Genomic DNA, 1,324 nt, shown 5'->3' on the forward strand with positions numbered 1-1,324 from the left:
TCATAAGGCCTCTCTCCACTGTGAGTTCTTAAACGTACAGGAACCTCGGAGGATTTATCAAAGGTGTTTCCAAGGTCCTTACGCTTCTCTCCAATAAGAAGTCTCACAGGACTGTGGGAGGAAGGAGGACAAGTGCAGCCTGCTCCGTGGTCTCCGTCCTGACAGAGGTTACATTCAGAGTGAAAATGAGTAGAGCACTTAGGTGATGAAGACTGGTCCATGGAGGATTTCCCACTGTGACGGGGTTTTGAAGGACATGGCGCATTAGAAGTTCTTTTGAGCATGTGAAGATCTGGAATCCAACTGAAGGTCTGTCCACACTGATTTTCCTTATTTATGTCACAGCCATTCTGTTTGAGATGTCTTCTGCTAAAAATAGTAGCATGCAATTAAACACATATTGATTACAATTTCACCATACACATGTACTTTTACTTTGAATTGCTCCAATTCTCCAAAGATTACATCACCTCACAAAGAAGCTCCTATTCATTTCACTCTGTTTCTACCATGTGGTGTTTCTAATCCCACATGAGTAAACCAAGTTTTAAATATTCAGTATCTGATTGGAATATCTTGGAACACATAACATCAGAGCTACTATATATAGACATACACGCACTTGTATATATTCATAAGTATATCCATACATACCATATATACTCGTGTATAAGCTGAGTTTTTCAGCACATTTTTAGTTTTTGTGGTAAAATTAGGTGCCTTGGCTGATATTCGGGTAGGCTTATACTCGAGTATATATGGTACTCACAGCAATCAAATCTATATCCACTCATAGTGACCCTACAGAAGAGGGTAGAACTGTCACTCTGTATTTCCAAGACTAACAGTTTACATGGTAGAAGGCCGTTTTTCACCCAAAGGATAGCTGGCGGTTTCAAAAGGTAGACCATGCATGTAGCAGTAATATGTGGAACCAGTAAGCCACCAGGGCTCACTATACTTATTAAGCTGTACAGCAAAAACAGTTGCTCAACGAAATCTGGATGGTTGGTGGCTTCCAAACATGGAGTGGCACTGCCACTCATCATAAAATTAAAGGGTCCAGGGTCCCAGAGTCTCTAATTGCTCGTATCCATATGCGTATGTGTATATATACACACATGTACGTGTACTTATACACAGATATAAAAAGGGAGTTTCAAAATTTGGGGGATAATACTGTCTTTCTTTCTTTGAGGATGCTATCTTTTCATTCCAGTTTTCCACGATTTGAAGAACCACAGCACAGAACTATCATAATGCCATCACTCTGTCTTCAGAGTCTCCCTGAAGCACTGTTGTCTAGAGTGAATGCTACTCACCT

At 40.5% G+C, this 1,324-nt stretch overlaps 1 protein-coding gene across 7 annotated transcripts in view; it reads right to left on the bottom strand.

The window, feature by feature from the left end:
• Positions 1–1,324, bottom strand: part of LOC123521755 (zinc finger protein 883-like) — a 56,201-nt gene that overhangs the window by 2,515 nt on the left and 52,362 nt on the right. For all 7 annotated transcript variants that reach the window (XM_045290809.1, XM_045290805.1, XM_045290804.1 and 4 more), the window contains one exon: positions 10–369. In XM_045290809.1, coding sequence (XP_045146744.1) covers positions 10–369 — 360 coding nt within the window. The remainder of the gene's footprint in view (positions 1–9; positions 370–1,324) is intronic.

This window comes from Echinops telfairi, unplaced genomic scaffold (genome assembly GCF_000313985.2).
Source record: "Echinops telfairi isolate 266 unplaced genomic scaffold, ASM31398v2 ScPeMD7_56;HRSCAF=191, whole genome shotgun sequence".
Classification (NCBI taxonomy): domain Eukaryota; kingdom Metazoa; phylum Chordata; class Mammalia; order Afrosoricida; family Tenrecidae; genus Echinops; species Echinops telfairi.